Here is a 17889-nt window from a genome sequence, read left to right as displayed (position 1 = left end):
GAGGCTGACTTTTGTAATCTTGTGGAGCCCATTTTTTCATCACTGGGCTCTCACAAAAAATAAACAAAATTTAAAGGGTAAATAAAGTCAGGAGGAGGAGCTCAGGAGTCTCACAGCTTGAGGAAAGCGAATGCTTCTATAATGGCAGCAGGGTAAACAGACTTTGGCGCCCTGTCCAGACACCTCACTTCACTGACTTTCACCGATGGGTACCAGCGACGGGCGGTTTTAATCCTACCTTGTGGTTCTTGCCGTGCCGGTAGACCATCCAGTCCTCCCCGTTGGTGCTGACCTCCAGTTTGAAGGTGGTGACATAGTAGGACTTTTGCGTCTCCTTGGAAACGGCACCCTGTGTCGCGATACCCGTCAAAACCTTCAGGAAGTGGAGGTCAACCTGGAAAAAGGAGCAAACAAATGTAATAATTAATAACAGAGTAGACAAGATTAGGGAAGAATAGAATATGAATAGGGTTGGTGAAGGGATTTATGGTGGTCAGGGCTGATGTAGATAACAGAGAGAGACCAGCTGCCGTGTCTATCTGTCACACAGACAGCAGGGGATGGACGCCGACTGTGGCCTGCTGCTGACGGAGCTTAGGTGCTGTTTATGTGTGTGTGTGTGTGTGTGTGTACCCTTGCATTGTCGTGTGCGAGTGTGTGAAGGGAGGAAGGCTGGAGGCAAAGATCAATGGCACAGTGTTCGGATGCATTCCTGTAGAGCACCTTCATCAATCACGGGGGCTTCTCGCCGCTCTCCTCGAGCGCTCGCGTCTGTGTGTGTGTGTGTGTGTGTGTCAATGCATGCATGCATACGCGCGGGTCTGAGACAGGAAAGATTGAGAGCGCAAAAGCACTTCCTTATCATCAGTTCACAGTTCCTCTATTTCCTTTCAGCGTGTGTGTGTGTGTCCTGGTGTCCTCACTGTATATGAGATGCTGCTGGGCCCTGAATCTTCTCCTCTGGACTACTGTAGTATCACTGAGACAAATTTGCTACGTATATTATATATTATATTATACAAAATACACTTATGTTGTGTCCTGACCTGTATATACTCCTTGTTGCTGTCCTCCGAAGGCGTCCAGGCATTGTCGTCGTTGTTGAGGCGAGCCTGGCGCGGCAACCAGCGGTTGTCGTAGAACGTCGTGGAAGCGCTGATCTGATCGTCGCTGATCTTCCCCGACTCCATACCGAGCGCCATGCTACAGTGGAACGCTGATGGGAGAAAGCACAGCGTTAACCGTATACTTGTCGATGTGGCTTCACAGAGGAGATGAGAAAAGAGCTGTAGAGAAGAAAGGAGGAAAAGCAGAAGGAGGGAAAGTTAAATAGAACGGGTGACAGGTACAAGAAAATGTATTAAAGAGACTGAAAGGGGAGATCTGAGTGGCATATTATAGAGCTTCAAGACAGAAAAGAAAAGGCAAATCCAGACAGAGAAAGGGCAAAAGGAGACAGAAAGCGGTCCAACAGGTGAGCAGAGGTAAATTGAGGTGAAGTTAATTTATATTCCAAAAGAAAATAGTACGAGTCTACTTCTGAGAAATCACGTTCTCTTAGGAGAGAGCAAAATAGGCTGAGAGGGGTGAGAGAGACAGTCGAGATTGAAATAGCATTACAGTCAGCAAAGCAGAAAAGATCGAGAGGGCAAGGAGAGTGAGAGAGGAAGAAAGAAAGATGAGTGTCAGCAGAGATGACGGAGAAGAAAGAGACAAAATAAAGGTGTGAATAAAGACAGGTAAACAAATCTCCAGAGAGCAGTCACACACACAAACACACACACACACACTTTGCTTAAAGTTATCTTGCACTCACAGTCGCTGACTTCTTTGTGCGTCATGTTGTATCGGGCGGAGAAGCCGTCTTTGGCCACGGCCATGTCGGTGTGGAAGGAGAGGGACAGCAGGCCGGAGGACGACTGGATCTCCGGAGGGATCTTCGTGCCGCAGTACCGGCCGATCAGAGGAGCCACTGCAGACACATGAATCAAATTGATGCAAAGATGATGTACTGAATGTGGTTAATCGTTTAAATACTTAACAGCGTGGGCAGATAATGACTAAGACTTTTGGTTTATATGAATGATTGTGTTGAAAATGTTAGCATATTCATAACATTACGGACAAAACTGTTAAAACTGAGCATTTTCTACGTGGTATAAGAAAAAATATAAATATATCGTCTTGCAGCATCTTTGTGAATGTCCTATTTGAAATGAATAAAGGAATCCGACACTGCAAAGACAGGTTTCCAGTGGCCACGCTGCTTCAGTAAGTGTTGTCTAATGAGTCGCAGCACGCCCCCCCCCCCCCTTCCCATCATTCCTCTCTCTCCCTTTTCTCTCCTGTCCATCCCTCCATCTGCCATGTGTGTCTCAGCCAGGGCCCAGCAGGGGGATTTGGAATCCCTGCCTTAATGCAAGCTGCACTGGGATCAGCTGCAGACACACACACACACACACACACACACACACACACAAGCGAGGATTACAATAGTCTCAAGAGTAGCTCCCTCACCAGACACCAAATTCTTCACCCTTTCTGTCTTGTCTCCCATCCCTCTTTCATGCCCGAGGACTCAGCTCCCTGGAACTGGGTTACACTTTAATTTCCTCCTAATTCTCAACTTTAAATGGTATAAATTGTTTTCAGCTATCAAAGCCCCTAAATTCAAGGCTATAATTGGAATTTTAAATCCACTTGGATCCCTTTTTAGCAACTGAAAATAGAATAATTAGAGCAAATCCTCAGTTCTCTGCTTTATATTTTTAAAAAAAGGGGGGAAGAGAAAAAAAAAAGGAAAGTCAGCGAGAGCAAGGTGGGAAGTGAAGCGCTCGCCACTGCTAATGCGGTTTTAATCGGCACTACAGCGACTGACACGGCCCCTATGGCGGTCACTATCAAAGCCCTTGATAACATCCTCAAATGTTTGCCTCGCCACTTCCTGATCTCGGCTGAAAGGCCACTTTGGCAAACACTCACCACCTCCTATTGGACGCAAACAGATACTCATCGTGGCCGTCACTCTCACTCGCCTAGGGGAGGAAGGAAGCGCTAGGTGATAAGGAGGGAGGACAGGGAGCATAGGAAGGGGTTGATGAAGGGTGTTATTATGGAGAGGGAAAAGGGGCATGGGAAAGGGCTGCTCCTTAGGGGGGTGTCGAGGCACTTACAGCTCCCTGTGTGAAATAATGTTTCCTCTATGTAATGCGAAGGAATGTAAGGCGAGGGCTGCTTACATCAAAGAGAGCGTTGGCTGCTCAGGAAATTGAAGACTGGTATGTAAATTTTGGGGGGAGAATGGAAGACTTCTGAATGTAGTTATGGAGTGTGCGTGTGTTCTCCCCTAAACCAAAAAACATCGATTTTCCAAGCATATGTGTTTCCACGCAACTCGACCTGTGCGCTTTGTCGTTCGTGTGTGCGTGTGCGACCTCACCTTGCGGCAGACCATCCCACACGTCCAGCCAGTCGTACTTGCAGTCGCCCTCCCCCACCAGCAGGGGGTCGTTCTCCAGGTCAAAGGTCAGGAACGTTAGGGTGATGTCCATGTGGGGCGGGGCGATGATCATGTAGGAGCACTCCAGGTTGTGAGGGTATTTATCCGGGAAGCCCGGGGACTCGATCATGCCGGAGGGGCTGGTGAAATTGCGGAAGCAGAATTCCGACCCTGTGCGGATACAAGGATAAGAGGATATTCAGAATGGAATAAGCAATCGGTCATATTAGGAGGAGATACGGGCGAGAGCAATCGATCAGGCGGAGATATCTCATCTGACTTGCAGAGGGTGTTTCAGAGAGTCGTTCATCACTGACAGCAAGCTGGAATATACAGTAGTTGTGCTGCTGAGCCACACAAACACGCACGGTTTATGATTACCGATGGAGGAGAAAATACACAGTGAGCAAATGCTCAAGTAGGCGTGTCTAACATTGCATTAGGCAGGCAAATAGCTCTGTTTGTGAGTCGCAGGGTCAACTCAGTGACACCACTTTTTGACACAAAGCTCCAACATTTCCAAACATCTCGAGTTCAAAAACAATAAGCAAAGATTAATTACACTTTCGGAACAGAAGGGTTATATCAAAAGGATCCAGGATCGATTCGAAAAGATGTTATTAACACCCTTGATGCGCGGTGGGAGCTCGCTGCAGACAGGATGTGAGCTAAAGCTCTTAGCTTAGCAGCTACAGTGAACATTTTGGCTTAAAAGGGCGTCAATAATGTCATTTCAATCAATTTGGGATTGTGGGGCTTCCGGAGACTTGGATTACACCATTCTTTGGTGTAAAAAAAACAAAAAAAACAACACAAAAGGCTCAATTGATTTGAAAAGATGTTATTTGCACCCTTGATGTGCAGTCCCATAATGCCAGAACTTTCCTTTTTGGGGGAACTGTTCCTTTAAGGGCTTTATTGTGCCCTTAATAGACCCTGTCCTCGTACATTTGAGGTTACATAATGTGACATATTCAATGATGCACATTTATTCAGGGCTAAAGAGAGGGAGCAGTCTGACCCCGGCTCAGTTTTATACATTCAACACAAATATTCTCAAACACTCTCCCTTCCCCTCTCGTCTTCTTTGCGCCCCCTCTTTCTCTGTGTGAGTCCCTCTATCTCTCGCACACACACACTCACGCACACCACAAACGTTGTGTAATGGTTCTAAGTGGGCCCTCTGCGGCGGCTCCTCATTAGCCATGCAGATTTATGCGCCCTGGGCGGCTCACCTTGAGCGGCGGCAGCTGTGTGGCTCAGATCATCTACCCATCAGCCACTGCTCGGCGGGCCCACTGGGGAGCCTGAGTCACGGCCGAGTGTTTATGGACCGGCACATCAATGAGGATGGCAGGAGGAGCTGGCGGTCCAGCTCGCGCACACACACACACACAGAACAGACACGGGTCTCTGCACAAATGTCACACACAGTTTCATTCACAAACCTTGGCCATTTTCTAAGTCCGTCCATTCGCCTTGAACATTTATATCTTTATATGAACTCTATAAACAGTCCGGCCCGTTTAGATCCGTGTCTTCCCGTGTCTGTCTATTTTTATGCATGCCAGAAGGGCAAATATCTTCATGTGATAATGTTGCTAAGAGACTGGAGGATTCTCATTAGATCTTTGTTTAACTGCACATGTCAGAAATGCCTGCGGTTGTGACCTTTCTAAACCAACTGATGGTGCTTAAATCACTGCTCTTCTTGTGGCTATTTACAAGTGCACTTGCAGCAGACGTTCCTGTTTAACAACCTCTTCGTCTTGCTTCTCCAACTTCCTCGGCCTCGAACCGTTTTCACTTTAAATCGCACTTAATAAGGACTGAATTTTATTTTTCGGGTGAACTGTTCCTTTAATCTACAGGCTTCACTTCGGTTGAGGTAAGGGAAAGATCCTGATTTCGGTTATGTGTTAATAATAAGCTGTTTGTGAAATACCGAAGAATTTGTGTACGTGGACACACATTTTTCTATTTTTTACTCGTGCTGACTGCCACGAAAATAATGAAAGATTCATGTCCGTGCACACAATTCCTAAAGATTAAATTTCATCAGTATTTCACAAGCTGCCGTGGTTCTGGGAGGCCAGTTGAAATCACTTGTGCAAGATCTGCGACACATCTTACGTTTTCCTTTGCCAAGAAGCTCCCCACTGTCAAGTGCATAACTAGCGTGAGGAAAACGAGTCTGTTCTTGTAGTATTTTCCCATCATTAAGTGTGTTGGAAAGCAGATAGGGAGGTCAGGTTGAAGAGACTCAGGGGAGATGCCTCAAACCTGGGAAAGTGGATCCAGCAGCACTGCACTGTGTCAGAGAACTGCCAGGTTGGTTTGATAACCAGATACATATTCATAAAAGCAGTGTTCAGGAGCGCAGACATGTTAACAGCACATTCCTTCTGCAGCATTCCTCCGAGGCACCAGTCCTTATTATCAGGCAGCCCTATAAAAGCAGAGGGTCGACTGGCTGCTCCGGCCCTCCCCTGTCTACACTTGGTTAATGGCAGAGAACTGACCCCAATCAGCACGGAAAGAGGAGGGGAGAAAACTCAGGAGACACGCACTGTCTCTCGCTTTGTTTTCCCCTGTTCTCTGAAGCTTCCGCTTGTCTGTTTTTTTTCTTGCTTTTCCCTCCTTTGTTCGTCTCCATCCGTGACGCCAATTATCTTACATTTTCTCGCTCCTTGTGTCGCGCATGTACCTGTCAATCTATCTGCTCTGCGCGCACGCTGCGCCGAAAACACTGATGCAAATATACAAATTCCGCCCCCCACATGTTAAAAAGCAGCACTCGACCTCTTGTGTCGACTCCCACACACGCGCTGCAACATCAAAACACTCGTGTATCATCGGGCTTCATGCTTGGAGCCTGGCTGCCTACACACACACACACACACAGAACTAGGCATGTTGAAATGTGACGGTAATTTACAGCAAGGTACCGGCGCTATCTCTCCCCTCCACTCAACTACTGACCTCACGTCTCTGCGTCAAGCGTGTTTTTGTATGTGTGCGTGTCCACAGTTACTATGTGTGTACACACGAATGCTGTGAGTCCATTAAAGCAGTCAGATGCACGTGACTGTAACGTGCTTACAATGGAACTGTAAATGAACTATGCACTATGCATGAGCCACATGCCCAGTGAGGGTACGCCTTTTATTAAGCTCCTCACACGCGTATGCTTCGCTGCCGGCCTGCCTGTCTCTCCGTATGAACCTCCCGTGTGTGCGTCCGTGTCTGAAGGTGTGTGTGATAGCTTCACAGTATGTGTGAGACCCAGTAACACACTGGCCTTGTTTCTTACTGGGTCACAGTGCAGCAGTCTGGAGTCCTACTGCAGAAAAACTTCAATCTGAGCACAGCTTGACTCCATCGCCTCCAAACACACCACTCTGTGTTTTGAACTGTGTGTTTTACACTTGCCGTGCACGGCAGACAGTCAAACGCTTCAAACGCTCGCCGCTGCCACGTGCCAGCGCTGCGCGCGTGCGCGTGCTCATACGTCTGCGCGTGCGTGCGCACCCTTAGCGGTGTTTTTCGCGTATGCATGAGTACCTCCTCTTTTCGTCAGCGCTCATTAGTTCACAGTATATGAACACGCCAAAAACAAGTTCCCTTCACCACCTCCCTCCGTCACCCCTCTGCCCATGCCTGACACACGCACATAACACGCACTCGCACATGCTTCGCCGTACGCCTGCCCCCGGTTGGTGCTTGCATCGCACCATGAGCTGCCATTTGGCAGAGCTGTGCGCTGGCAAAGATGGGGAGGTCATGGTGTGAGTGTGTATGTGTGAGTGTGTGACGGAAGGGGGGCGAGAGGGTGAGTTGCTGGGTAGAAACCACTCGACTCTTGCACATGAGTGCCTGATGTAGTAGCAGCTCCACATGTTGTGTCAGGGCAACCCCCTCCTCCTCCTCCTCCTCCTCCTCGTCCTCCTCCTCCTCTCTTCCTCTCGCTCGTTTCCTGTCTTCTCAGCAGCGACATGCAGAGTCTGTGTTCATTCACTCTTTTAACTCTGCCTCGTCTGGCGTCGTCTTGCTCCTCCCGTCTTCGGCACGCGACTCTCGCTGAGGGCTCGCCTCTGCGTTTTCGCGAGCGTCTGCCGCACATCAAAACCGGCTCACCTCTACCTGACACGCATCTACTCCTCGCACGCAGACACACGTGGATCTCTCATGTAACCCTGCTTGAGCTCGGTGCAGGGTTTCATTGAAGAAAAAACCCTCCCGAGGCATCTGAGGAGATGTGTGCGTATCCGTGCGTGAATGTGCGGCAGAAGGGGCGTGCTACACATGGGGGTTGGGGTGGAAAAAAAATGCACAATAACAACAACAACAAGATTGCGAACAAGAGGAAGACCCAGCAAAAGAAAAACAACATTCTTGGCGTGCCACGGCTCAACACTTTTATAGACCCAGAGAGACATCCTCCATTAGTCTGAAGCAGCTTTATATAGAGAGGAATGCTCCTTCTAAGTCACGTTTCATGCTGATGCCTCGGTGTTGTGAAATGGAACGCCACCGTCACGTTTTTTTTTTAATCTCGAGCACAAAAAGAGCAAAAAAAGCCTCCTACTGTGCCAGTTCTCGATTTCGTGAGTCTTATTCATGCAGTCCCTGATCATCCCTTCCTCGGTGATCACTTTTAAACACTCTCCGTGCTCATCCGGTTTATTTATTCATGAATTTAATTTACCCATCGCCAGTTAATTACTTGTGTGTAATTTTAGCATTGGGCTGGATCGGGATGTTTCAGGAATAAACACCACATGGCAATCAGCCATATAGTAACAGCCGTCACTGACTCGAGGGGTCGACATCCAATCAACGCGATAGCATCAGAAATACGCACAGGGCCAATGTTGTGACTGGCACTTGGGCGGGGGGTCCCGCCTTGGGCTGTGCTCCCGCCGTGACCCCACAGATGCCACGGCAGCGGTCATGGAGGGGACCCAACGCCCCTGGGGTAGTCTCGGCCATGTCTTAACTCTGGATTGGCTGCGATGCTATGCGGTCCAGCCGCGCCAGTGGTGGGCTCCTGGGGGACTGGGTAAAAGGGGGCTTCGCTGGCAAGTCTTCCCCCTGTAGCCGTGGTAACAGCGTCAGTGGCACGTGACGTAAGTGGAAGTGTATGAGGGATTTGCAGGGGCGTGGGGGGGTGGTGGTAGACGGGGCTGAATAAAGGGTTAAGCACGCATGAGTAGGAGCAAAGTAGGCCACAACAATAACGGGGAGGAGGGGGGGGTCATGCACTTTCACTGTACAACAGGATTAAGGCATACGTGCGTGTGTGGGTGGGTGAGGGGGGTGGAAGGATGTTGTTTTTTTGGGGGCAAACCTTGGTCCCCTCAGGAGGCGTACAGAAGGGCGGAGGGGTATCAGGACTGGATGTAGAGTCAAAGGTTGACTCCTGCTCCTCCTTGCTGGAAATAATTAGCTTTCGCTGCACTGTACCCAATTACACACACACACACACACACACACACACTGACACAAATACACACACGTTCACACAAACAGATTGCCTGTCCAATTCAAAATCCCCTAGAGTTGTTACAGTCATCGCTTATGTAATAGGCTTGAATGAACAAAACAAAAACAAGCTGCGGTATCATTAGTTCATACGAGGGAAAAAAAAAACAGGCCAAGATACGCCTCTCTCTCTCTCTCTGTCTCTCTCTCTCACACACACACACACACACACACACACACACACACACACAACCCAAACAGACAGTCTGACTTCTAGACACAGTCTGGCGGGGTCAGCCTGGACCGTGAGCTGTGCTGTCTGTTTAAGATGGGAAGGAAGCTGAGCGCACACATCTCCCAGCTGTGCGCTGAGATTTCTATCTCTGCAGGGACGCACCCTTTAAAAACACATACGCACCCATAAACACAAACCCACTCACTGTACACACACACTGTACCAAAAATATCTGCGACCGCTCTCACACTGCCCTACAGCTTTCAAACTGATTTCAAAATACAACTGCACCGAAAATGCAACTAAAGCCCATTAACGATAAAAGTTAACAGCAGCGTGATTACTTCCACTCCGGTAAATAAACACTTCTCAGCCGGGATCGCTGCGTTCCCGTCAGAAGTTGCGAGCCGCGTTTAGTGGGAACCCATGGCCCTGGCCTGCCACGGTAAGACAAACAGCCGTGATGAGAGAGCGTGCAGGCGCTGCGAACGTCGTAATTAACACATGGCCTCAATCACGCATCCCGAATACATTTTCACTCTCTGACTCACTCCTCCTTTGTCGGCCTGTCTCCCTTCACCCCAATCATTTTCCCACTGTGTCTGTCTCCGTTTGTCTGTCTCTCTGCCTCTCCCTCTCTCTCAGAAACACACCAACACACACCAACACACACACACACACACACACACGTGCATGTATCATTCCGCCTCCACACACATACAGACAGACAGGATCTCACACAACAAGCTGAGTGGAACCACCCACACATGCAGCGAGCAGACACCTACATGTGCTCTCACAGTGACACAATCTCTTATACCCCCTGAATTTACACCAGGATCTTGTTAAAGCCATGGCAACCGCATCCCCCATCCACCAGCCTTCAATCCATCCAGTGTGTGTGTGTGCGCGCGTGTGTGTGACAGATGCAATCTACACTGCTACAATGTCGGGGTTCGAGCCGGTGGCCTTGGTAACCGAGCTGAACGTCAAAATCTGGGTCACATTCTTTTGACACAAAAGCAGAGATATTTTCTAAAAGGTAGGAGGTGATAACTCAATGCATTCTTTCCGGTGGATGCTCAGTTTTTGTGCTCCATAAACCTTTAACTTGAACCCTCCTTCAACTGAAACACTCTTTCAGTTTCTTGTTTTTTAATCGTGATACATTTCGAGACCTAAAAGCCGAAATTAAATGACTGGTGACCTGCTGTAGAACGACACAAAAGGTTACAAATGCTGCAAAGACAATCAGCTGGTAACTCACTTGAACATAAATCTCCTTGCTGCCTCGAGGCCACCTGCCCATTTCACCTCTCCGTCTGCTACACACACACACACCTCACCACCGCCGCCAAAGCAAATATACTTTCCACTACAACCTCACCTGCAACGCACACTTCACCTCGAGCACCTCGACGACCTCGAGAAAATTCCATTTCAGCACACACTCATCCCCCATCAATCTCCTCGCCTCCGCCTCTACCCATAAACCTTTAACCTTAAGTCCAACTTCCAAGTTGCCTCGGAGCTCTCTCCATCATCCCACCGCCGCCTCCCACACCGAGCCCGCCTCGTCTCCCCAGAGGAAGTGGATCCTGCTCCAATTAAGCGAGCATTCCTCACATGTTTTCAGGCGGCTTGAAAGTAGTTTGGTATTTTTTCTTCTCCCCTCTCTCTAACTTTTGTTTACATGCCCGGCTGCCTCTGCCGATGTAAATTGCTGTGAGAGTGTCGGGGTGAACGATCACAGGTTTCGGGCCATTAACATGGGGCAAGGAAGCGGCACCGGGACAAAATCATTAACTTAATGTACAGCGGAGCCTTATGTCGGGGTTCAGAGTGTGAAAGCTGTTATCTGGAACTCATGTTTCCCACAAAGATCTCAATACTTTTAGACATTGAGATAGATTACATGCAACGAGCTGTAGACCCGGGCCCACGGTGGTAACGAACACGGTCAGTGACAGAGTAGCTGTAGCCCTTTCAGTGAGGTTTTTGTTCCATATTCCAGCATTTCATTGGTTGTTAACTGTGAAATAACTAACATCTAATTAACTATAACTAGAATAAACTATAAAAACTAAAAAGACAAAAAACATCTTTGAAATTTATTCGACTTCAAATGATAAATCGTGTCGCAGTTTTGATCAAAGTACATCGCCAACTTTCCCTTTCTAAGCTGCCGATCATGTCCCTCACCTGTCTTGAAGATCTCATAGCGCAGAGAGAAGCCCGCCCCCTGGTGGGCGTAGTCTGAGACGAATCTGATCTGCAGGGAGGGGCCGGATGAAATGATCGGCGCCGGGGCGATGTTGCTGCAGTGTCGACCCAGGACGTCGGCGTTTTCTGAAGTCCCGTCGCGGATCTCGATGAAGTCATACCTGAGCCACAAAAAAAAAGAGCGAAAAAACAAAGGAAGAGATTATTTCCTGTTGCTTTACGATGTTTTTCTACAGGCATCCTTCGGAAAGTGATCTTAACATTCAGCTTACATTGTGGTTAATGCCGCAGGAAAGGATTAAGAGAAATAAAATAGATAAAAGGGGGCGGCAGAGGGTGGATAAACATAGATAGATAGTTATGGGGTTATGCAACCAGCTAAGCTAATAAAAACCAGACAGGTGTGGACCTATTTACCATCAGAGCTCAGCCTCCGGACAGAACACACAGTGTCCAAGCAAAGCATTTAGGAACACAACACAACATTAAGACATGAGGAAATAGATCTCTCACAGTCTTGGCTCCACCTTACTTGTGCTCTTTCCCCTCAGCTGCGTTCAATAAATTTAGCGCTTACGACCCAGTTTTTCTCGGGACAACAAACTCAGATCCCTTTTACATCGGCTCGAGGCAAGCCAATCCCCAAATCATCGAATCCTGGATCACAGGAAGGAAAATGGAGGGAGGGCTGCGCTTGAAACAGAACATACTTGAGGGGGAAGATGCAGGCAAATAGACAGCTGGATGGATTCATTAATAAGAAGCATAAAAATAGACAGAGAAGCTCATGAAAAAATGAAGAGGCGAGGGCTTGGGGAGAGGAAAGGTGAGGCAATAGCAGCACGGCGGGTGGGTTGAGAGAGAAATCAGATAAATAAATGCGAAGACGCCTCGCTTCTTAGCGTCCACATGCTCGAGCTCTAAGCTCATCTTGACCTCTGACTAGCCCACTGACCCTGAATAATAAAAGCAAATTCTTAACTGTCAGGTCAGTGTGCGCTTGTGTGTATTTATGTGTGTGTGAGAGGGAGAAACAAGAGAGAGCCCACCTGGCTGATCCAGAATTAGCTCATAACCCTGCGTGTCATTCCTCGAACATTTATAGACACATGGAGCAGCCAGAGTCGCAGACAGAGGCGTCGCTCGCTGAACCGTCAGTCAGTCGCAGGAAATGTAAAACGCAAAGAAAAGTGTCTTCACGGATAACGAGTAATCATGGTTCCAGTCTGCTGTGTATTTTTGCTTGCTCATATGCAAAACATGGTGTTGTTGCCATGTCAGAAATAGGCCTCTATACCCATATAAAGTAGATACTAAGAGGAAACAGGTAACAGGTCATGCACTTGTCAGCTTTTAGATTGTTGGCTGTCAACGTAATGAGAACTATTTAAGTCGGTGACACAAATACGCTAAAAGAAACATGTTTTCCACAGAAATGCACTTTGCCACTGGACCCTACGTTGCTGCAAAGTCTCACTCTCGAGGCTATTACTTATTAATTCATCTAAAAGTTGGTTATTTTCGAGGCCCCCACAAAGCTCGGACGAAAACATGAACCCTGTGTTTATTTCGGTTTCTCGAAATGTATGCAAATGAGTGCATTCTTAATCGGACGGCGTCTCATTTGCATATTTAAACAGAACACTTCGTAAAACTTGTAATACAAAAAATAATCGTCTTAATGTGATTAATCAACTGGGGAACTTTCACGGTGATGATCGTAAGTTAAAAATTTTACCATATTGTGATTTATCCCCCTTTAGAGAGAATAAACACCTCAGTGTGAGACAGCAGAGTGTGACTAATGAATGATTGAGTTTTATTCAAAAGTTAAAGCACCCTTGCATCGCTGTCAGTATGTATAAAATGCGTCTACACTCCCTGCATGTGTGCCAAAGCCATCTGCTGCTCCAGATGCTAATCCCAAAGAAAGTTTCAATCCCTCCCTTTATTTGATATTTTGAGGCTGCAGACAGGTGAGTAAAAACTGTTATTCACCATGAAACACAGCTCTTCTATGCATTGCCTTTGTTGATATGATTAAGAAAGGGCCTCTCACGCCTGGCAGCCGACAGTGAACCACCAGGTTTAAAGGTAGCAATTTGGGGTTGGGACAATATTTGAAGGTGTGGAAACCTCCATAATTTCTGTTTGTTGCTATCTCGGAGCTTAAGTGTTGTTTTCCGTACGTTACGCTGAATTTTTTCTCGAGTAACGTAGCGTTCTTCCTAAACGGGCAATCATCCTAAAAGTAGGCTTCACTTCTCTCCCTCTTTTTGTAAGCATGTGTTTGTGTCGCCGCTCTACGTGTGCGCGTCTGCGTTTTCCCGCTAAACTGTGAGTAATTTCCTTGTAATTCCGTCTCCATACTATTCATCCCCGATTCTCTCTCTCTCCTCACCTCGCTTATTGTGATTCCTTGCGTAACTAACTGCATCGCAGCAGGATCCCCGCAGCTACGTCGAGGACACCCTCCCGACACACACACACTCAAACGCACTCTTCTCAATTAGTCCGTATGACGAAGCTGTCAGAAACAACAACGGGGCCGCTGTTGTCTCACTAATTACTGTGATGGGCTCTTTGATGCTGAAAAGGCATCACAGACGTCTCTGGGTTTTTGAGTCACTAACGCAGCATCTTGCTAATATTCCAAACAGAAAACTGTCTGTTTTTTGTTTTTTTTCCCTCACTACTTCCTCAAACTTAAAAAGTATTAAGTAAAGCCGAGGGGTGCGAATCGACGGCAGGCTGTGTTTCTCGGTGCCGTCTAAGCACTAAGACTGCTTTTGTAGTGCAGCTTGGAATTAAACCTGGATTAAGTAGAGTCGCTAAGCCTCTTTTTTTTGGTCTATCTCATTCCTGCAATGTATTGATTCCTATACGGAGCATTCAAGCTGAGGCTGCTGATGGAGGGATAATCCCGGCCACATTAATCTGGGTGAGAATGGCACGCGCACAGGTGAGGATCAAAGTGTGAAAATGATGCAGTGAGCCTGTAATGTCACCACAACTTTGTTGGTATCGTGAAAACATGGCGACACGCAGGAAGTGGCCTCTTCCACTAAACTGAAAATGTATAGAATTTGAGAAAATGGCACAATCAGACCTACTTGGGGACTGCAATTCTTGAGGTGCGCCCTGTGTGGCGTGGAGTTTTAAAGATGAGGGTGTTTATCAGGGATGGAGGAGTCTAATCAAAGGTGGGCTCAAGTTGGATTGTGGGAGCTGCAGTGTTTTCTGGCTAAAAGTGAGCATTGATCCGCCTCCGCTGCGGTAGTTTTGACTCCGTCTGTCTCTCGAGCCCCTCAGCTGTAAGTGCAACACTGACTCTCTTGAGTGCTCTTTCATCAATTCACATTATATCTGTGCGCCAGGATGGAAGAACACATGTGAATTATTCAAAAACGGATCCCCTCTTAAGCAATCCATACAGTCGGACTTCGTCCCATGACACTGGTAAAAAGACATATTAATGAGTTTGAGTGTCCCGCTACTTACTTGCAACGCGCTACAGTTAAAAGGACGGCTCAACCCCAAATCAAAAATACATGTGCGTTTTTCAAATGTGTGTTTGTCGGCAGTTTGAGCACCGCAAGCCGAGTGCCATCTTGTTCCATTATATTCGAGAGAGGGACCAAAACAATCCAGATGGATAAACAGCACTACAGGTAAGAGGGAAAACATGTACTTTTGGTTTAAGGGTGAACTGGCCCTTTAAAAAAATGTGATGGTTGGCGCTGAAGCAAATCAGCTCAAAAGTAGGCCTGAAGAGCACTTGAGCTAGTGAGTAAAGAAGTCGCTGTCCAATTCTCTTATACATGTCTTGGTTGTAATCCTGCATTACAGAGGCGATCGGAGAGGCTTTAGCAAGGCAAGCTCCCACGGTGAGCCGGTAAGAGCCACGGCTATCCCTAAGTACGCCTGCTTAGGGCTGTAACTGACACATGCTTAGGGAAAACACACACTCGAGCATGTGCCAACAAACGCGCACACACTCATGCAAAAAGACAGACGCACAAGCGCGCTCAGATGTAGACAAACACGGGGCGTGCGCGCGCACACACTCGACGCCGTATCGCCAACACCAAGGATAAAAGGCCCGCGAAAGAGCTGAGAGCCTAATTAGGTTTTAATTGATTTTGGAGTGGGTCTCTATCCTTCTCTCTCTCTCGCTCTTTCTGTCTCGCTCGCTCCTCCTGTCGTGGATTAGCGTCAGTGAGTGAGTGTTCCTCAGATGTGATTATTGACCTGTTCGCTTCAGCCTCTCCCCAGGCTCTGATGAATACATGCATGAGGGCCTGACGTGTGAGAGCCCGCTGTCTGTCTCTCTCCAACGCACGCATTCCACGACACTGCGCACACACACACACACACACACACACACACAAATCATCCGCACAGAAAAACCTGCGCCCGTGAAGACACGCATTAACATCGCATACCACTCACAAATACATTCCAGCATCCACGCTGCCCCCATCCTGATCCAGATTCCATTAGGGAGGTTGTTTTGATCCGAAACCCCGCCTATGTCTGACACAATCAGTTCCCCCCCTTCCCAGTTTTCTGTCTGTCTGGCAGTCTGTCTGGGTCCGCATGACTGGCCGTGTGTTTAGGGAGCCATTACGGGGCACCAGTTTCACCCCTCCCTCATCTCTCCCGTAGAGAATAGCAGGAGCGGAGGGAGAGGGGTAAAGGAAACTGAAAACCCTTAAGGGCCGGTAATTCTGCACCAGTCCAGACATGTCCTCTCTTCCTCTGCTCTCATATATCACTCCACCCCCTCCGCCAAAACAACTAATTGCCTTTCACACCTTTGCTGTTTGTTGGGGACCGGGGACATTTCCTGCAGGCATCGGCGCCTAACCGCAGGGAAACATAGCTGCGGTGTGTATACGCTGAATGGATGTATATTTATAGGGCTCTCAACTAGCCTCCGTGGCCTTCGGGGCTCGGCAGATCTGTAAAACCCTGTCGCTGCTCCTTCTTTTATCTTTTGTGAAATCAGTAAAGGAGTTCTCATTTAACCACCTGCCTGACTGCATTTAATGACTCGTCTGAGAAATAACCAGCCTGGGAGGTTGTGTTTCATTTAGTTTAATCTAAATGCCTGCAAAAATACATAAAGCCTTCACTGGGAATGTCGCAATTACACAATAGATTAACATGTAATTTGCTGTGGGTGCGTCATGGTTCGTCTGATTTATTTTGTTTGTGACAATAAAAGAGCAACAGCTGTTGGAGAATATCAGCAAACCAAACTTGGCCGTGCGAAGGCACTTGAGGCCTTCGGTTGAAATGAGTTTCCCTCCTGCTCCATTGTGTTTTTTTTTTTCTTCCCGGTCTCAGAGCGCAGAAAAACCCACAAGATCCCGATCCGGTAAACAATGAACAACTGCCTGTCGCTTCTTTCTTCTCCCTCTTGATGATGTACAGAAGCAGAAATTAAGTAAGGCGGGGGGGTATGCAGTAGACACACGCCCAGATGCACAAGTATCCACACACACACTCCCACCCACTCCTCCCACCCTCGATGGGGACTCTAATAAACCATAAGTGCCTCTGAAATATTAACTAGATTCTGCAAGCAAAATCCCTGCAGATCACCAGGGCCTGCCAGCTTCAATCTAGCCCAAAAACAAATAGCACTCCCCTTCCTCATCTCCTCATGCCTCACCTCCCTCCTCTGCTGTCCATCACAGATTCATACTTACAGATGACCGGGGCCAAACCGCTGACCACAGGCAGTCTGGGCTCGGCCCCAGACCTTCTAGTGCGCCATCGATCTGAAACATCAGACTGTAACTGCCGTCTGAGCTGAAGCCGCGACCCCGCTGCCCCCGCTGGATGCATTTTAATCGACCTATATCAACATATATTTGCGATGGTGATTTTCCTCACTGTGTTGCAGTTCAGCCAGACACTTACCAGTGGACTGCAGAGACTCACGTAGAGAGGAAAACAGTGCTGCACGAGCCTACGCTTACAGCTCCGATGCACTCGGCCCGTTTGAGACGAGCCAGGCCAGCGCAGAATCGATCGCTGGCGATTTGGGTTGTGTGGCTGATGGCGACGTTCAGCGGTCTGAGATAAATACATTCACATAAACTGCATAAAATATGATAATTATAACATCAGACTGATATCGGTCCCAATCGTCCACCTATTTTGCTTTGTAACTCAGTTTATCCTTTGAAAATAAGCCACATGTTGGTTTCAGATTGGCGACTGCACTCCTGACACCTCATTTGACCCAATAGGAGCTTCTATGCCCTGCCCGAAGCCTACAACAGCCAACAGGCGTTTAACGGGTTTTCTAAGGCCTAAACTATTTAAAAGTTTACATAAATTTCCAGAAATGGTAAAAGGCTGATTATCAAAGTGTTTAGTAACACAAAAAAGTTCCATTAAGTGGGATGTGGGGATTCTTAAAATCAGCATCTGT

At 47.8% G+C, this 17889-nt stretch overlaps 1 protein-coding gene across 3 annotated transcripts in view; it reads right to left on the bottom strand.

The window, feature by feature from the left end:
- nrp2a (neuropilin 2a) overlaps positions 1 to 17889 on the bottom strand; it is a 63646-nt gene that overhangs the window by 31158 nt on the left and 14599 nt on the right. For all 3 annotated transcript variants that reach the window (XM_084347412.1, XM_084347413.1, XM_084347414.1), the window contains exons 3-7: positions 11421 to 11602; positions 3440 to 3670; positions 1817 to 1972; positions 1047 to 1216; positions 239 to 394 (exon numbers count right to left, since the gene is read on the bottom strand). In XM_084347412.1, coding sequence (XP_084203538.1) covers positions 239 to 394; positions 1047 to 1216; positions 1817 to 1972; positions 3440 to 3670; positions 11421 to 11602 — 895 coding nt within the window. The remainder of the gene's footprint in view (positions 1 to 238; positions 395 to 1046; positions 1217 to 1816; positions 1973 to 3439; positions 3671 to 11420; positions 11603 to 17889) is intronic.

This window comes from Pagrus pagrus (genome assembly GCF_965226575.1).
Source record: "Pagrus pagrus genome assembly, chromosome: 24".
Classification (NCBI taxonomy): domain Eukaryota; kingdom Metazoa; phylum Chordata; class Actinopteri; order Spariformes; family Sparidae; genus Pagrus; species Pagrus pagrus.
This window is presented reverse-complemented; position numbering and strand designations above follow the sequence as displayed.